We start from the raw sequence: 17,063 nt of genomic DNA on the forward strand, positions 1-17,063 counted from the left end.
TATGGCAATAGAATAACTTTGATGATAATGGATAGAATCTGCTTTGATAATAACGATTATCTAATACAGGGGTCCTGTGTAGCTCCAATGATTGGACATGGCATTCAAATCGCTCAGGTTCGGGTTTAAATTACCATAGGGGCTACTCATGCTAAGAATGCATGCACTGGTATGGTATATGGTATTATAAGACTTAAGAGTGTTTAATACTGATCCTGCTGATGCTGATAAAGAACAAATTCAGACCTTCTAAACTAACTGGTCAAAACGCTGAAATAAAGGCCCATTAAAGCCTGATTAAAGCTGCTTAAAGGTGACCTATTAGGCTTTTTCGACTGTTATGAGCTATAAACGTTGTTATAATGATTGATAGTCATGTTTAACCATACTAAAGTGTCAAATAATGACGTACATGCATTTCCACGTATTCCCTGCTGACAGTCTGGGGTGGCTGTGCAGAGCGCTAAACACTCGGGACAACGATTGCGATTAACTTGTTCACATTTCCGGGAAATATCAACGTAGACGTACTCCTGCCACGCCCCCATATGCTTGGTCAAATCTGCCCGCGCGCGCGCTCCAAGGAAGGTAACCAATCACAACGGAGTTGGGTTGGCAGGAGGGGGGCGAGGGGGCGGAGAAGGACGAAACGGAGCGTTGACAGAGAAGGCTGAAAGCGCCCAGATTTATTTTGAGAGTTAGGTATCTGGTCAAAACACCGAGGCATGTCATCCAATTCTGTTGCTGATCAAAATGATTCAGGGAGGATAGAGGAAGAAAACAAAGATGATTAAAGGTATAATATGTATTTCTGCCACTAAGAGTATCTCAAACAAAACATAACAAAGACGTTGTTTGATGCAGCGTGAAGTAGCGTGGGAACACGAAAATTGTGGCCTTCACCCCCATTACCAGTTAAAAAGTTATCCGGTGTGACTCAGGCAGAAATCATGTTCACGGACGAGTTAATGCATTAAGTTGAATTTACTTTACGTTTAGTCACGTTGTGTCATTACCTTCCAATGAAATAGCCGCAAGTAACCCAATTGATGGGAGACGACCAAATAGCCTAAGTAAGAACAAAAACACAACGTGGGCCAAACCTTTTAACAGTACAAAACAATAGACTCAAAAAATCCAGGGACCCACACAGGTCAAGCGTTTATCAATCAAATTACAAATCATCAATCACAACTCATGGATATTAAAATGATGATTAGAAAGAACCTGGAGCCTAGATGATTTAGGGTGCACTCACACTAGGCCATCTGGCCGTGGCCGTTTTCACACCTAACCGTGCTCAAATCTGCCAGTATGAGTGTGGCCAGTCTGGCCAGGCCAGACCAACTTGGCCACTTGGGAGAGGTGTGCTGCTACGGTACGGGCCGCCACGGTACAGATGCTAATGAGCCGACACGCGCACACGCACGGCTACGCAACCTGAGCTGGATGACGTATAATTCATGCGTCGACCATGAACATATAAAGGCGACGAGCCTTCTTTCCCATTAAACGGTAAACATGGCGTCAAGCGATTCAACTGTTGGTTCACGTTGGTCCCATAGAGAAGTCGAAAAAGTACTCGAAAGAACCAGCAGTGAGAGTGGGCTCTATCTGAGAACGGCTCCAAATAAGCAACAGACTCAGCAAAGTGTGAACTGTGTTCTCTGTGTTGTTAAAACTCTGACTGGCGGCAGACTTTATTATGGTCCATGCAGCGGACGCTTGGTGATGACGTGTTACGACGTGATGACGTATGTACAAGAGCCTACCATGGCTAGCAAGCCTACCAAGCCTACCAGATGGCCTAGTGTAAGTGCAGGCCAGAGAACAATGGGGCCAGTTGAGCACGGTTAGGTGTGAAAACGGCCAACGGCCACGGCCAGATGGCCTAGTGTGAGTGCACCCTTAAAGACCCACTGCTGCGGTTTGCGCTGCTACACACATGCTTTTTTTAAATCTCACAAATGTCATTCAGTTTGACAAGCCCATGCAGCTGTTCAATCAACGGTACAATGTACTTTTCATTCCTTATGGATATTTTAAGGAAACAACATAAATAACCAGCTCAGAGAGGGCGTGTATATAGTTTCAATTCTTCACTTACAACATCTTCAACATCTTCACTACACTTTCAACCAGGAGGTCCAGCTACAGGACCTTCTATTCCACATTGAACTATGTTGGCATTCAAGTGCTACAGCTGCAATGGTTTTGCCATGCAACACTTTGGTTATGCCATTTAGAGACATCCTTTGGAAGTTACCCTCGCTCCTCTTCCATTGCGGTTTGTTTCACATAAAGCAGAAGGAAATAGCAGGGAGTAGCCTTGTCTTATGACGTTATAGACACTTAAATAGATTCAAATACAAGACAAGTATAGGACTAGCCTTATAGGCACAACAAAATAAAACACGAAGAAGGGGAGATAAGCACGCTCTCCTGTGCAATAAAGGCTGGTTATTATCCTATAACCGAGATCAATGAAACGGGCTGTACTTTTATGCTTAATTGCAGCTTACCTTTATTGAGACTCGGGGCGATTTAAAGGAATTACTTTAATGCGGAGCATTAGCTGTCTCAGTGACTGAACCTAACACGACGCGGCTTGTCCACAATTCGTCTTGTGCACACTACTTTTGGGTCACAGGATTGGCTCCTGTAATTGTAAAAACAAAATGCTTAGCGGCGCGCAGCACACCCTATTAAATGGCCAGCTGCTGCGTCGATGCGTCCACTTAGTGGTGTTACAACAAATTTGCCCTATTATCGCGTTTTTTGCCCAGCCCTACTTATAAGGTTATAAGGATATATGGTTAAGAGCAGTGCTGGAAGTTATGGTGTGGCTGTATGGCGGCGCCCGTGAGGTGCTCTTATTGGAAACGAAAGGTGGTCGGTACATTGGTTGTGCTGCGGCAGTAGGGCTGTTCAAGAGCGTGTGAAGAAAATAATTGGAATTAATACGAAAGCCGGATTGCAGAAAAAGGCAAAAAATAACATTATAACTTGAGTCCATCACCAGATTTGGCCGTTCCGTGAGCATAACTGAACGGCATAACTGAAAGGATTCCCTGATTGGTTCAGGAAATCAATCTTGCCTGTCAATAATGTTCTGCACACACAGTGTTAACTTAGCTCCACCACAGCCTCTGCTCCTTTCTGCCCCCTCTCTCCCTCCCCTCCAGCACTACAGAGTACCGACCTGCCCCTCTCTCTCTCTCTCTCTCTCTCTCTCTCTCTCTCTCTCTCTCTCTCTCTCTCTCTCTCTCTCTCTCTCTCTCTCTCTCTCTCTCTCTCTCTCTCTCTCTCTCTCTCTCTCTCTCTCTCTCTCTCTCTCTCTCTCTCTCCCTCCCTCCCTCCCTCCCTCCCTCCCTCCCTCCCTCCCTCCTCCAGCAGCAGCAGCGCTACACAGCACCCACCTGCTCCGTGTCCTTGCTCTTCTCCCGGCACCAGCGGATGCCGCTGTCGGCCGCCACCAGGATGGTGAGGCCGGCTCCGGAGGGCTCCTGCAGTTGGAAGGTCTCCGTGTAGAAGGCCGCCTCCAGGCTCTCCAGGCTGATCAGGTACTTGAGCTTGAGGTCGCGTGCCGAGGCCCTGCACTGGCTGAACTGCTGGATGAAACGCTTGAAGCGGAAGCGGATGCGCTTGCGCGTCACAAAGTTGCAGCCCTGGATCTGAGACCTCATGTTCTTGGGCAGGAAGGACTTGTAGCTGTTTGGGGGGGGGGGGGGTAGGCAAAGAGCAGGGAGTGTTACATCAACCCAGCACGCAAAAGCATCAAACAGCAAGCCCTTACCCAAACCACCTTTTTATTAACACTGTAAACAACCTCTTGACTGAAATAAGCAGCTAAAGTTTTAAAAAGGAAGGATATGGATCCCCACCATGACTTCTGATGTGACAGCAATGTGTTGAGAAATATTTCTATTAACAAGGGCGGCTGGATTAGGATGTCAATAGCGGTACATTTTTTGGAAATTAACATTGGGAAATGGGCTGTTTTAAAATGAACGCTTAAAAAATGACACCGTGCAGAGCGACAGCATGGATGTTGAGCAGAGGGCCTGATGGCTACATGCTGGGGCTTTAATACCTTAACGTGTGATATATGTCGAGTGGCGACAGGTGTCTCTCCTTGGAGGTCCTCATCATGTCCAGCACGGCCAGGCCTAGACATTCTTCCTGAGCCTCGTGGGAGCAGGACACCGGCACCACACCGCTGACAAAATCACTTTTCCACTGCAAGCACCCACACACATTATTGATTAGATTTATGAAGGAGATTTTAATTCATTTTTCACAGTGGCCTAAATGCTCTCCAGATGACGACCCCGATCCGCTGAATTATTATTGTCTCATCACTATTTGGGCTGAACGATTTGTGGAAATAATCGAATTGCGATTATTTTGACCAATATTGCGATTGCGATTTAATGTTTTAATAATTTATTAAGTTCCTTATGTTGTGTATTTTTCACTAAAAAATAAATAAATCATTCTTTAGTATGACCAACACAACATTGGAAGTAGTCAACATAAAAACAGCCCTTTCCTTTAGGCAAGGCTGATGTGTTGAGATTAATTTATATTATAAACTTCTTTATTTAACTATTGAACTGTAAAACACGAATAAAAGTACATTAATCTTACTGATTTCCAGTCAGTAACGGTAACAAATCAATTTTCTTTTTTTTCTGTAAATCGCAGCCGTCTCGATTTGCATCCCGCGTTCTATTACATTGTGATTTCGATTTGAATTTCATCAATCGTTCAGCCCTACGAATGAATCAAGTGGAATAACACAATACATACAAGTTATTTTAATTCACAATGGTGCCTGTTTGGACGTGAGACCAGCACAACCCTGTGACTGGTATCCAACGAGTGGAGATAAAAGCAGTATCATTCCTTCTTATCAGGGCTTTCAGTGCAAAACCTTGCATAGGTCAAGATTAAACGTTTTACTTCTCATTTTATTTACTTTAGATTAGAGTAAAAAATATAAATAATTGGCGAAGAGTTGCATTGTAAAGGGTTGCATTGTAAATAATTTCGTAAAAAAAAACGATGCCTTATTGTTCAATGTTATTGGTGCCTGAATCCGAGAGTGAGTGCATCTGGTTAATTAGGGAAGAGCCAGATGAATCGATGAGAGTGCAGGTCTCTGTTTTAGGACAATCCTTTCTTATTCATAACAATCGACTCCCCAAATCGCCACTAGCTGTGGCCCGAGATGGGGTTGTAGCAAGCGGAGAGGTAAGACAGGGGGATTATAGAACAGGACAGAAAGCAAAAGTTAGGAGAAAGACAGATTGAGAGAGGAAGCACAACAAGGATAACGTAATCTCCAATAGAGAACAACAACAAAATCAAAACATGGTGCTGGAAGGAGAGTGACCAAAAAACAAAGAGGTCCAAAGAAAACTGTGAGCAGGATGAAGTGGAGAAGGGAGGATGGAGGAGGGAGATGGAGGAAGCGGGATGAGGAAGGACGATGAAAGGAGGGAGGAGGGAGGGAGGGAGGGAGGGGGAGGTAGGGGGAGGTAGGGAAGGAGCCAGTAGACTAAATGGCTTAATGTCAGCAAAGAAAGAGCAAAAGCCTGAGCATACAGAGCCTATTTGCTCTGTGTCCGCAGAACGGGAGGGCATCTTCCTAAGCCTTAAGACTCCAGGCTAATGCCCGGGGTCATCCGTCCTTAGAATGAGCCCGACCAGGCTAGACAAAAGCCCAGGGCCACCTCCAGCCCTCCTGGCTGAGAGCTTAGAATCGTGCTCACAGTAGTAGTTGCATATTTGATACATTTTATATGCATACGTATGCATGAGCCTATGAGAATCCTACAATATTTTTTGGTACTACTTTGTTTTGTCTAATATAGTATTTATTTAATACGATTGAATGGCCCATGTAGGAGTAGACTCGAGTAGGCCGCGTTTGACACATGCAGGGATGTTTTTAGTTGTTTTGATAAAGAGGTTACGCATTAGTTCCTTCCTATGCATTCCCTTTAAAAAGACTGATCCGACCATTTCACCATCTCACCTTTGGGTCAAAAAACAAACTGAGCTGCTTATCATTAGATAGCCTTTTCCGAGTAAGGGCCCGTATCGCTGTCCATGGGCAACGGTTTCACCAATGCAAAGGGAGGACTCGGTGACACAAGGACATTGTGGCACCCAGATACAGCCTAATTCATTAGGTACATTTAAGATACAATGTGTGCTTAGCGGCCTACAGGGACTGTGCTGAAGAGCCAAAACACCACACATATTCCCCAGCCGTGAGTCGATTAGCATATCCATTCTCACTTCTGCATGTCATTCACCATGGACGCCTGGGTCTGTTTGGGTTTTACCTGAGAGAAGAGGTACGCCATGACCGAGTCATCCAGCACAGCGCTCCCAGACCCCTTTGAGAGTCCGTAGCGATAGGCCCTCGACCCACCACCACAGTACCAGTTGGGAAAGTAGAACCTGCAGAACAACAACACAACAAGCGTCACTGAAGCCCATATACAACAGACATGTCACGGTGGAACAGTTTCAGCATTCGCCACTTTAGGTCAGTCATGGGTTTATGGAATATAACTTGTGAACAAGCATCGAAAATACAGGCGCAAAGACTAGCTTCAACCCATTAATGAATTAATGGTTGCAACGGCGGTCGGAAGAATCCTTCGTAGAATGAAACATTAGACACCCTGATATGAAGGCATCTTCATGGTTATGTTTCTGGTGCCAAAAGGGTTGCATGTGTGAGGAACAGAACTATGACATAATGACAAATGGTTCAGAATCATCCGGGCAGCACCGACAGAGATGAGCAACGTGCCACAGATAAGGCGCGCCGCGGTAAACGTGGGCTACCTTATCTTAAACGATATGTCCTTTGAGGCCGCTCCGTCCAGCTGGAAGACGTGACTGGGTGGGAACCACAAGGCCTCCTGCTCGCAGAAGAGGCCGAAGAGGCTGGAGTACAGCGGGGACACACCTGGAAGGCATGGAGACAACACGATGACAGCCGAGTTACAGTGGTACTGCACAAACACGCTGCCATCTGGCTACACCGTCACGGTGGGTTAGTCCGAACAAGAAAAAAATGTGGGTTTAGGGTAAGCCGAAAGCCATGCAGTGCAACACTTGTGTTTATCTAGTGACAGTCTAATGATGGTTTTGCAATGGGTGATTAAGTTACACACTTTGGTCTAACTTATAATGCAGTGTTTCTTTGGTACCTTTTGATTTTACTTAAACCTTTAATTTCATAGTCAAATTAAATGTCAACACAAGAGGCCTTGCCCTGGAGGCACTCCGAGTCCTTTCGCATAATAGGTGAAGGAAAGGCCAATGAAGTAGAACCCAAATATAAATTGTTCTTGGCTTGTTTAATGTCATCATCACATCGTTGTGGCCCATGGTAATGGACCTGTGGGAACCTAAACAACGCCTGTTTTACCTGCTTATACAGGGCAAGACTAAATAAAGGTTGACAGACAGGGAACCAGAGGGAGAGCCTGTCCAGCAGGCGTAACAGGAACAGCTCAGCCCTCCAGAGGTGAACTGTGGCACTTCACACCTTCCAGTCAAGTGTGTATTTGGTGAAAACTAAGATCCAATTTTCGGCGAGGGACCCTTAAAAACCAGCGGCAAAAGAGACAATATTCCAGTTGCAATGATATGATTTTACTGTAAACTTCTTTATGACCCACAAACCTCTCTACCCAAAACACAACTGCTCACTTCACTAATATCATGTATTTTAAAACATTATAAACACCAGCAAGATTCAAAGAAAACATATACAGAACGTTGGTCTTTCATTCTGAAGTCAAATCCACTGAATTGAATATGTAGTGAAATCTATTTGACTAGGGAAAGACAAATGTTATTCTTGCAAGGCTGGTCCGTGGTCTCCTATCACAGTAGAATAAACATCTGGTCTGTGGTCTCCTATCACAGTAGAATGAACATCTGGTATTTGGTCTCCTATCACAGTAGAATGAACATCTGGTCTGTGGTCTCCTATCACAGTATAATGAACATCTGGTCTATGGTCTCCTATCACAGTATAATGAACATCTGGTCTGTGGTCCCCTATCACAATATAATGAACATCTGGTCTGTGGTCTCCTATCACAGTATAATGAACATCTGGTCTATCACAGTATGATGAACATGTGGTTTATCACAGTATAATGAACATCTGGTATGTGGTCTATAGAGATGCATCGATCAGATTATTTCACATCGTGATTTGTTTTACGTGTCATCAGCCGATGCGATAGCTATCACTGATTTCTATTTACACAGAAATATAGGTTAAACATTTTCATAAATTCCTTTTAAACTGCATCCAGGTTTATAAACCCAGTGTGGCCTCACAGACCCTGCATTAAACGTATTACTAATGGAATATATTCAAGATAATTTTATAGCAATATAATACAATTTTTTACATTATTTTATAATTTTCTAGCCTATAGGCTTTGCAGTTCATATTTATTTGCATTCTTGGAACAAAATAATACAAAAATCGTGTATTAACTGAATGAATGTATTAACTGTTCAAAAAATGTAAACTGCATTGGTGATGTCCAAGATTCCTACTTATTGCCTGCTGTGATGGGGCGTAGACTTATATAATTTATTATGATGATGGGGCTTTCACTTAAGGCTGCAGGTGTCATAAATATTCAAGTCGTAATAGCTTATACATTTTTAAGGGAAATATTACGCATTCAAATGATGATTAGAAGGATGAAAAAAAGACCTTCTGCTGTGACAGGAGACATATACTACCCTCCCCAATCTTTTTAACTTATCTTATATGTATCCAAAATAGAACACAAAAGCCTTAGTTTGGCCAGTCCAGCCAAACGCAAGTGGAATATTAAACAATTTAGGAAGCACATACAGTTTCATAGCTAAATATAGGCGGCCTATGCCACTACTTGGAAATCTGAACGTTTTTTATTTTTGCGCAACCAAAAAACTTTGACTGAAAACCATGCCAAGGAGGATGTTTCCAAGCCAAGACTGTTGCAGCCATAGTTTGGCTGGGTAACGCTTTGGTTACGCCCTTTATAAACCTAATAAGGAGAGTATTTTTTGAGTCACGTGATCAGCCCCTCAAAGGGGCTGATCACTTTTTTAAGTGGATCAGAAGGTTAATCACGTGTGTTAAGTGCTTACATAGGCCGACACTGATCGGGGGCCGGGCAATCAATGCATCACTAGTGGTCTGCTATCCAGTAGAGTGAACATCTGGTCTCTATCACAGAATAGTGAACATCTGGTCCTCTATCACAGTACAATAAACATCTGTTCTCCTGTCACATTACAATGAACAAATGGTCTCTATCACAGTATAGTGAACATCTGGTCTCTATCACAGTATAAAGAACATGTGGTCTATCACAGTATAGTGAACATCTGGTCTCTATCACAGTATCATGAGAACATCAGGTCTCTATCACAGCATAATGAACATCTGGTGTATCACAGTATAATGAACATCTGGTCTATCTCATTATAATGAACATCTGATCTATCACAGTATAATGGAAATCTGGTATAGCACAGTATATAGTGAACATCTGGTCTCTATCACAGTATAGAGAACATCTGGTCTATATCACAGTTAGAGAACATCTGGTATAGCACAGTAAGTGAACATCTGGTCTCTATCACAGTATAGTGAACATCTGGTTTCTATCACAGTATGGTGAACATCTGGTATAGCACAGTATAGTGAACATCTGGTTTCTATCACAGTATGGTGAACATCTGGTCTCTATCAAAGTATAGGGAACATCTGGATCTATCACAGCACAATGAACATCTGGTTTCTATCACAGTACAATGAAGTATTTCCCACAGCTTAAGGAGTGGGACAGTGCCTCTGCTAAACGACCAACCTGGTCTCACAGGAATCCGTGAAATGACTACGGACAAATAACTCGAAATCCGTGGACACATCACGGAAACACGCCGATTTCCGTGATTGAGTTCGCTCCAATCGACCACGGGGGCTTAACTCAAAACCTGGGGTGGTCTCACTGAAACACTTAAATTGTCCTTGTTGTGTCCACGGAAGTTGCTCCAATGCAAGTAAATGACAATGATATTCTGTGGCACACACACAGATTCCCGTTTCAATCTGTGTGTGTGCCACATTTGACCACAGCGGGGGCTTAACTCAAAATCCGTGGTGGTCTGACGGAATCACTTCAATTGTCCGTGATGTGGCCACGGAATTTGCTCCAATGCAAGTAAATGACACTGTTATTCCGTGGCTCACACACGGATATCGGCGTGTTTCCGTGATGTGGCCACGGATTTCGAGTTAAGCGTCCGACCGTAGTCATTTCACGGATTCCTGTGAGACCATGTTGCAAACGACTGACCGCTTCCACAAACAAATTGACTTTTCGGCATATGGAGACATTGCGCCTCCATTCATGTCAGCATCGACATTCAATTGGACATAAAATATAACCTTTTACTAGCCTGATAAACTACAATAGAGGCTAATATCCTAAACCGTAATTACTATAATGCATCTTTGGAAACCAAACAGTGTCTAGTCTCTAGGGGAGACACAGCTTTCCGCAATGTCTGATTATGCAGATTCAGACCATGACACAACCCTCTTCGATAACGACAATCTAGAACGGTTAGACTGATAAAAAATGGAGATGTCTACATGTGAATGAAGCGTTTCAGCTTATAGAAGAAGTTAACCACCACTCTGTTTTGCAGAACAGCGAAAATGCACAAACGAGTACGGACAGAGGTAATCATTATCATTTCCCCAGCTGGGAGTGTAATTTTACTGTGAGTTTGGGCATAATTCCTGCTTGTTGTGATTCATGCGCTCTCGTGTCCTTAAGCACACAATGTCTGCATCCAAGCGAAGTAAAGCAGGGAAAAAAAGGTTTATCTTACCCATGGTTAATAGACAATGTAAGCCAAATGCAATTGATGCATTAGAAAGTCCTGTAGGCAAGATCTATAGCACGATCAGAGCTATCATTTGAGTGCAATTTGTAAAAATAAAGTATCCATCATGTATTAGTAGGGGTGTGACGAGATCTCGTGCCACGAGATCTTGCGAGATTAAACTCGACGATATTACCCGTCGCGTTAAAGATCTATCTCGCGAGATTTGTGATTTATCCAAACTTCTATTTGTCGCCTGTGGGGGCATTAATGCGCCTTTGCTACATCTAGCATGCCAGAACCTAAAGAAGGAGAAGGAAAAGAAGAGGAGGAGAAGCAGGGGAAGCAGGGGAAGCATCGAAAGCAGCCATAAGCTGTGTTCGAAATCGTTCCCTATCACGGATATAGTGTACTATATAGGGTGCTCGCCATTTTGTAGCGGTGTTCGAATTCTCAGTGGTTAATTTCATGCACTATATAGTGCACTTAAAATACCCAAAATTTGAGTGGACATACGATGTAGCCTACATGTTACTCCCGTACACCACAATGCAATGCGGTCGTGTTTTTCCGGAGGAGAAGAAGAGGATGAATAACCGCGAAAACGAATACATCTAATCAAAGTACATTTTGGCTACTTTGATTTGGTTTTGCACATAATATTGTTTGCAATTGAAAAAAAGAGAATTATTTTAATTAATTTATTTTAATTTAACTTTTATAAATTTTAGTTTTAGTTTCAATTTCATGCATGTAAAGAGTTATTTCAAAATGCATGTGCGACTTGGTTAAATAAAAGTCTGTTGGTCCAGTCATATAATTTGTCATTGTATTTTTCTTAAAATCTCGTCTCGTCTCGTTCTCGTGAACCCAATATCGTGTCTCGTCTCATCTCGTGAGCTGAGTGTATCGTCACACCCCTATGTATTAGTACTTTAAATGTGAGACTATCTGATTCTAGGTGACTGTATGTGCTGTATGAGACAATATAGCTTTTAGACCCACCGTCTGATTTCTAGCCAATCAGGGCATCTCTTCTCATATAGTTTTGGGGTATTCTTGAATGTTAATCACACACAAGCTGCTAAGCTCGACCACATGTGCCTGAGAACAACACTTCTCCATGGCAGAGAAGGAGGGACTTTGGGATGCTTAGTGTAAAAATCTTGCGCTTTTCCGCTTATTTTCCAAATCTTGCCTACGGCAGCCTAGCTGTTTGATTTGGTAGTTCTAATGCACAGGTTTACTAATTCTTCAATTCACTGAGAAGATTTGCATAGACAGAACGATGATTTGACTATTCAAATGTTACAGTACAGCCCTACCTTATTGCTTTAATCTCTCTCAGAAGCATTTCATCCACCACTAAACCTTTTTGTGGGAAAAGCTTTAATAAACATCTGGTCTATGGTCTACTATAAGACTATAATGAACTTCTGGTCTATGATCTCCTATCACATTATAAAGAACATCTGGTCTCTTTCAAAGTATAATGACACCTGGTCTATTATCACAGTATAGTGAACATCTGGTCTATCACAGTATAATGAACATCTGGTCTTTATCCAGTATAGTGAACATCTGGTCTCTATCACAGTATAGTTATCATGTAGACTTCATCACAGGATAGTGAACATCTGGTCTATTATAGTGAACCTCAGGTCTCGATCACAGTATAGTGAACATCTGCTCCCTATCACAGTTCAAAATAACCCCTGGTCTATCACAGTACAATTAACATTTGGTCTATCACAGTATAGTGAATATCTGGTCTATCACAGTACAATTAACATCTGGTCTATCACAGTATAGTGAATATCTGGTCTATCACAGTAAAGTGATCATCTGGTCTATCACAGTAACGTGAACATTTGGTCTATCACAGTAAAGCGAACATCTGGTCTATCACAGTAAAGTGAACATCTGGTCTATCAGAGTATAGTGAACATCTGGTCTATCACACATCTGGAGGGCTTGTGAACATCTGGAAGGCTTCTCTCACCACATGTCTTGGCTGCCTGTATGCAGAGCTCCTCCGCCAGGTAGTGGCCGGGTGGGAAGGTGAGGGGGCCGTCTCTCTCTCCCAGGGGCCCGCTGTGGTAGAGGTGAAGTCTGAGGGCCACAGCGGTTACTGTGGGCTCCTGGCTGTCCAGGTGGGCCGTCCCGTTGAGGTGGACCGGGAGCCGGACGGGGCTTGGCATGTCCATGGCTGAGATACAGGCCATCCACAGACAGCAGAACCTTCCAGAAGAGCCAAGTCACAGTGGATTGTTGAGAGGGTTTAAAATCAAATAATAAATACAGCGGTAAATAGCACATCAAACATACGGATAACTTTGCAGTAATGATTGTGTAATTATATATAGGGATTAGGGTGTTCTGAGCCTAATCGGTTGATCCTATTTCTAAAGTTACTAAGCTAGTCATTTGAAATTTTGCAGTTGGATACTAGCAAATAATCTAGCAAAATCATTTTTTCCAAGTACTCTACCCTAGGTTGAACAACTCCATGTCCAAAAATATCTATAAACATCGGTGGAAATTTTGAGCAGTCCTTAATGAACAGAAAAGGGGCTATCAGCTCCCAGTTTTATTATAGGCTTTTCATCATGTAAGCACCTATGGGCTTCATAAGGGATGTGCTGTTGATTTGAGCCTAAGCATACAAATATCCCACACCACGCTTATCTAAAAGGAGGCTTGCATAAAAGAAGAACAGGAGACACATTGTGTCTAGATAACAACTCTCACACACAGTATAAAAATAAAAACAAAACAATTTGCAGAACTAGGCTACTCCAATGAGTCAGTTCAAAAGTCCCTGAATGATGGCATGGCAGACACTCACCCAATCTACTACAATATTTGAGTTTGGATACAATCTAGAGCCAAATAAATATATACATGGATGTGTCAAGAATTGCCTGAAAAGGATAAGAAACTGTAGGTGAATGAAAAGCATTCTAATGCTGCTTATTGGGCGATAACATGCTTGTTGTATACACCTGTGTAGTACTGGAGTTGGAGGTCTTTTTATTTATTTATAGTTTGATATTTTGAAAGTTGTACAGCAATGCAGTGTGGTAACCCTTTTAAACAGGAAAACCAAGTTGTGCACCAATGAAAGTTTCTCAAAGGCTATAGTCGCCATATTAAAAAAAAATAGCGTATACAACTTTTACACAATCAACTGGTATCTTCACCATTTTATAAATATATGGAAGCCATATTTGCTTTTATTAGATGAGTTATAAAGCCTTTACCATAATTTATTTTTGAATTACCCATTATTTTGGATAAGAAACGAAAGAAATGTAGCAATGGTTAAAAAAAAGGGGGTTTCCTGAATGGCTATGTCTGATATTACATGCATGTTTTTTTAATCAAATTATATGTGAAATGCAATCCTTTGAATGGATGTCTAGTGTGAAGTAAAACAAACATAAATGTGAAAAGTTAATTGTTCAATTGATCATTCGATGTAATGCTTTCATCTTGGTGTCAACACAAACCAACAAGTAAGGCCCTAATTTACGGAACCTACAAAAGTCTACATCTTATTAAGTTATCAGAGAATGACGAAAGCAAAATATAGTGCAGTAGAATAGGCCACTGTTCAGTCATTGGAGATTTTTTTCAATAGAGAATGACAAAAAAAAGATCTAATATATCTCCCGAATGCAGACATGCCGCAGTGCCAGATGTGGGAGAAAAGGCAATTTATAACTTCATACAGAAAAATTCCACACAGCCAATGCCAAACGAATGGGGTACATTTAAAACATATAAAGACTACTAGGCTGAATTAATTTGAAAATGCGATCTAATGAAAATCAAGTTGACAATATAAACAATTTGAATGCAAATGGTTAAAGAAGTCGAAGTCGTCCCAGTTTAAAACACCAACAGTTATTGGCATGTCTGCTGTGTCTTGTCCTGCTTAACACTGGCTTGCTTGGGTCCCTTGTCCGTCGATGGTGTTGTAATAGCATATAATGACATTCATATAACATCATACATGAACAACAGTTGAAACAAGACACAGCTGTCTAATAAAAGTTAACGTCTTATGCAACTATCTGCCTCACACGCCCACCCCTTGAACGGACTGTGCAGACAGACTTCTGTTTCTATTCCTTCGGTTGATCATGTCCAAGAATGCCAGGCTGGTAAAGCCAAACACACACTTATTTAAAAAAACGTTTTATAAAATAAACAACTTACTTTGGTTGATCTGCCTAACCTGCAGCTAGCTTGTTGCTATCTCAGCAAGGCCACCCCAGCTAGTGCGGAGGATGGTTGAGAGCCACTGTTGGGGTTTGACAGCTTAAGCCAAGGACTTCCCTTTCTGTTAGATATGATACGAAAGCACTTCTCCCCTGCCCAACCAGATACACGCTCACATCTCAAAACAATGTCTCTATAATCAGAGTGACATGACGTCCAGGGCATACCTATTCGTCCGGCTGGGTCAATCAATACGAGGCTAAAGCTATGCTAGGGACACGGCGGTATTTACCGTTAGCAGTACCGAACTAGCAGTCGATCCTTCGCTGCATTTTAACTAAGTTAAACACGACACCGAATCAACGCCACATACAACTTTATGGGACTACATGGTTAAGACTTGCCCGCGGTCCAAGTAACTTTACTCGAGTTTGAACTCATAGCAAACAACGAGGGGTAACGCTACTAAACTTGCCAGCCGACTATTACTCAGTCGGCTTCCTCCGACCACAACACTGCCGTCGGCGGCCGCCGGCCAGAAGGGGGCGGCCCGGTCCTGCAAACCAAGCGCCCACCAGTGTTGCCAGTTTGGGTGGGAAAATAGGCCCAATCTGGCAACACTGGCGCCCACACGTCAGCGTCATTTAGCCTGCTTCTACAGCACCATGGCACTGGCTGCAACAGCTCAGAGTAGACTATACGTATTTTGAATAAGCCTAATTTGCCAAAAAGCATTAACAGCCAACACAAAATCATGTGTAATGTAAGATCCCATAGTTGCTACAGGTGTCATTAATCAATAAATTATTTGATATTTACTATCTTATAAAAAAATCGATGAACCCATGTGTTGATGAGAAAGGTGTGCAGGCTACCAAAATGTAGTTCTCCAGAAAACTCTACAAGAGCTATGATGACGAAACGTAATACAATGTTCTATTCAATGCATTTGTTGCCATCTTGTGGCTTGACTTGTGTATTAGACCCCATTTGAACACGTTGTATTTTTACTGTAACACACACATTGCATTTATAAAAATAATTGTGTGTCTCTGTGTCTGTGTGTTTCTGTCCCGTGCACGTCAGTATGTATATATATATATATATATATATATATATATATATATATATATATATATATATATATATATATATATATATATATATAATTATTTTTATAAATGCAGTGTGTGTTACAGTAAAAATATATGGTAGTTCTCCATATATATATATATATATATATATATATATATATATATATATAAAAAGCTCGATATTTTGCAATCACTCTTTTGTATTGTCTAATATGGAGTCACTTCCCATGTAACATGGCTGTATTTGTCCCTGAGGTCTGACTCTAGTGTTTGGTTACTCTTTAACTAGATTGTGGGACAAGGATTCCAGCTTGCGTTGAGGGTCATCAGGGTAAACTTCAATGGTCAAAAGCCCCAACACACACTGTGAATGATATCTATATCTATATATATATATATATATATATATATATATATATATATATATATATATATATATATATATATATATACATAAATATATAAAGAGAGAGTGAGTGAGTGAGTGAGTGAGTGAGTGAGTGAGTGAGTGAGTGAGAGAGAGCGAGAGAGAGAGCGAGAGAGAGAGCGAGAGAGAGAGAGAGAGAGAGAGAGAGAGAGAGAGAGAGAGAGAGAGAGAGAGAGAGAGAGAGAGAGAGAGAGAGAGAGAGAGAGAGAGAGAGAGAGAGAGAGAGCTTCTCTATACTAGAGGAGGAGATCAACCACTTCCAGGCCCATGGTCATATTCTAATCTGTGGTGACCTCAATGCCAGGACGGGACAGCGGCCTGAGATCCATCAGCAGGCAGGGAGATAAGCACTTACCAGGAGACCGGACCACCGC

The 17,063-nt window shown here is 42.1% G+C and overlaps 1 protein-coding gene across 2 annotated transcripts in view; it reads right to left on the reverse strand.

The window, feature by feature from the left end:
• jak2b (Janus kinase 2b) overlaps positions 1–15,708 on the reverse strand; it is a 36,399-nt gene extending 20,691 nt beyond the window's left edge. For both annotated transcript variants that reach the window (XM_030358310.1, XM_030358311.1), the window contains exons 1-6: positions 15,166–15,708; positions 12,944–13,182; positions 6,868–6,991; positions 6,357–6,474; positions 4,094–4,239; positions 3,420–3,711 (exon numbers count right to left, since the gene is read on the reverse strand). In XM_030358310.1, coding sequence (XP_030214170.1) covers positions 3,420–3,711; positions 4,094–4,239; positions 6,357–6,474; positions 6,868–6,991; positions 12,944–13,166 — 903 coding nt within the window. In that variant the 5' untranslated portion in view covers positions 13,167–13,182; positions 15,166–15,708. The remainder of the gene's footprint in view (positions 1–3,419; positions 3,712–4,093; positions 4,240–6,356; positions 6,475–6,867; positions 6,992–12,943; positions 13,183–15,165) is intronic.
• Positions 15,709–17,063: the final 1,355 nt, after the last annotated feature.

The sequence above is a fragment of the Gadus morhua genome, chromosome 6, assembly GCF_902167405.1.
Source record: "Gadus morhua chromosome 6, gadMor3.0, whole genome shotgun sequence".
Taxonomy (NCBI): Eukaryota; Metazoa; Chordata; class Actinopteri; order Gadiformes; family Gadidae; genus Gadus; species Gadus morhua.